Raw genomic sequence first — 2640 nt, forward strand, 5'->3', positions numbered from 1 at the left:
TTAAAAAAAGATGTCATCTGTGCACATCCACATGAATAATCCAAGCAAAACACTGAGCTACTATTGGTGAAAAGATGGGATATATTCGAAAACGAGACATCGCGCAGAGTGAGCGCGCAGACACGCTAACAGTACTATTCCGATCGATGCAGACCTACTAACAAACCGTGGAATAATTGTCAGAGAAGGAAAGAAAATGCAGACAGGTCTCTGCAGTGTTACGTACTGCACATCGAAAATCAGTGTAGGCATATTCTCTGGCCGCATACGCACATGGCTAATGGGCGTGTTGCATCACTAACGCATGGCCTTTGGATTCTGATCCCTTTCGGGCCGAACCTTCTTCCTCGCCGGCCGGGGAGATCACATCCACATATTTTAAGGCCAATGTCCGGACTGAAAAAAATGAAGGAATTGTGCAGCATATGGTGCAATGAGACCGGGACTTTGGTAGAGAGTTGAAAACGCGCATGCGCCTGCGCCTATAAATAGTCCTACCCAGTCGCAACCAACACACACACCAAGAGATCGAGAAACCAATCGAGAGTGCAGCCTGACGCAAGCTATATACTCCAGTTAGCTCACAGACCATCATCACGGTCATGGGGTGCAATAGTAGTCTGGCCATGGTCTCCATCCTGCAGCTGTGCTTGATCATCGGTGCCCCCGCCGCTGGCCCGAGCAAGATGGTGAGGCTGGTGCCGGCGATGTACGTGTTCGGGGACTCCACGCTGGACGTGGGCAACAACAACTACCTGCCGGGGCCGAACGTGCCCAGGGCCAACACGCCCCTCAACGGCGTCGACTTCCCCGGCGGCGCCCGGGCGACGGGGCGGTTCAGCAACGGCTACCACGTTGCCGACTTCATCGGTACGTATCTAAGCCATCGATCGTACATATATCAATTCAAGATGCGTCGATGGTCGTGTAACGTGCAACCATGTATTCAGCAATGAGACTGGGACTGAAGGAGAGCCCGCCGGCGTACCTGTCGCTCGCGCCACGCCCCACCGCCCTGCTCCTCAGCGCTCTCGCCACAGGCGTGAGCTATGCTTCTGCCGGAGCAGGCATCCTGGACTCAACCGTAAGTTCATTTTGGTCCATCTTTTGCACGTGCATGCTACCTACCATCCACCACGAGTTCCACACGCACGAATGGAGATAAGTGAACAAAGCTAATAATGCATTGCGTGCGTGCATGCATGCAGAACGCGGGGAACAATATCCCACTGTCGAAGCAGGTGCGGTACATGGAGTCAACCAAGGCCGCCATGGAGGCCAGGGTGGGCAAAGCCGCGGCGCGCCTCCTGCTCTCGAGGTCCTTCTTCCTCTTCAGCGTCGGCAGCAACGACATCTCCGTGTTCGCGGCCGCGCCGGGCGACGTCGCCGCGCTCTACGCCAAACTCATCTCCGGCTACTCCGCGGCCATCACGGACCTGTACGGCATGGGCGCGAGGAAGTTCGGGATCATCAACGTGGGGCTTCTGGGCTGCGTGCCGGTGGCGCGGGCGCTCAGCGCGACTGGCGCGTGCAACGACGGGCTCAACCAGCTGTCGGCCGGCTTCAACGACAAGCTCAGGTCCCTCATGGCCGGCCTCGCCGCCCGGCTGCCGGGCCTCGACTACTCCCTCGCCGACAACTACAACCTCTCGCAAGTCACCTTCGCCAACCCGGCGGCATCCGGTACGTACTCCGTACCTCTTGCTGCCTTTCCATGGGAGATACGGATGGGTACTTGATTTTTGCAAATACCTAACTTGAACTTCTCGAAGGAAATTAAACTCTTAACGATGAGCAGTTCGTAGTAGCCGGCGCTTGTATTAACCCGTGATTTGATTTGATGGTGCAGGGTACGTGAGCATAGACAGCGCGTGCTGCGGGAGTGGGAGGATGGGGGCGGACAGCGACTGACTGCCTAACTCGACGACGTGTGCCGACCACGACCGCTTCGTCTTCTGGGACCGCGGGCATCCCTCGCAGCGCGCCGGAGAGCTCAGCGCCGCCGCCTACTTCGACGGAGCGGCAGGGTTCACCGCGCCCATCAGCTTCGACCAGCTAGCTGGCCCAGAAGATTTAGCTAGCTAGCTAGGTCCGCACTCCACAAGCGCGCATGCTCCTCTACTCGTGCACGTCGCGTTCATCTACTTATTTTTTTACAGATATATACAGTATAAAAGCTACTGGTAGATTAATAATTAGCCGTGCAACAAAGTAATTCAGAGTGTCTGAATGCGAAATGTCACTCTGAAATACTGTTTAAAATACTTATGCGAAAAATGAGTTCGACGAAGCTGGCCCTAGTTGTGACGTTTCGCAGGAAATAATAAACAATACTCGTCAACGTCAGTTTCTCCTGTCTACAAATTGGTCTCTGAAATACTGTTTAAAACAATTTTTGTATGGTGAAATGTCTAAAATATTCTTGATTATTTTTTAGATTTTTTTTGCGTGGAATTATATTTTAGAGTTGCGATCTGGTACGAGCGTACGGTTGATTGTTGTGGTTTACAGTCAATCTTAGCCATTGACTTACAACTAGAAACCACCAGTGATGCTAAAGCTGATGCTAATCAAAAACTTTGAGCTCATTCGGTTTGGATATTTTTTAGCACTCCCACCTGTTCCTCGGCCACGAGGTTT

The 2640-nt window shown here is 53.2% G+C and overlaps 1 protein-coding gene across 1 annotated transcript; it reads left to right on the forward strand.

Annotated features, from left to right (window-relative positions):
- The first annotated feature begins 501 nt into the window (after positions 1-501).
- On the forward strand, positions 502-2341 carry LOC123089491 (GDSL esterase/lipase At5g55050-like). Its single transcript, XM_044511162.1, has 4 exons — positions 502-870; positions 951-1084; positions 1209-1683; positions 1850-2341. Exons 1-4 carry the CDS (start codon positions 603-605, stop codon positions 1909-1911), a joined length of 939 nt encoding a protein of 312 aa, XP_044367097.1. The 5' UTR covers positions 502-602; the 3' UTR covers positions 1912-2341.
- The last annotated feature ends 299 nt before the right edge of the window (positions 2342-2640 follow it).

The sequence above is a fragment of the Triticum aestivum genome, chromosome 4B, assembly GCF_018294505.1.
Source record: "Triticum aestivum cultivar Chinese Spring chromosome 4B, IWGSC CS RefSeq v2.1, whole genome shotgun sequence".
Taxonomy (NCBI): domain Eukaryota; kingdom Viridiplantae; phylum Streptophyta; class Magnoliopsida; order Poales; family Poaceae; genus Triticum; species Triticum aestivum.

Coding starts and splice junctions, on each gene's coding strand:
- LOC123089491 (XM_044511162.1), top strand. CDS start 603: ATGGGGTGCAATAGTAGTCTGGCCATGGTCTCCATCCTGCAGCTGTGC. Junction 1,085..1,208: donor CAGGCATCCTGGACTCAACC/GTAAGTTCATTT, acceptor GCATGCATGCAG/AACGCGGGGAACAATATCCC. Junction 1,684..1,849: donor CGCCAACCCGGCGGCATCCG/GTACGTACTCCG, acceptor TTGATGGTGCAG/GGTACGTGAGCATAGACAGC.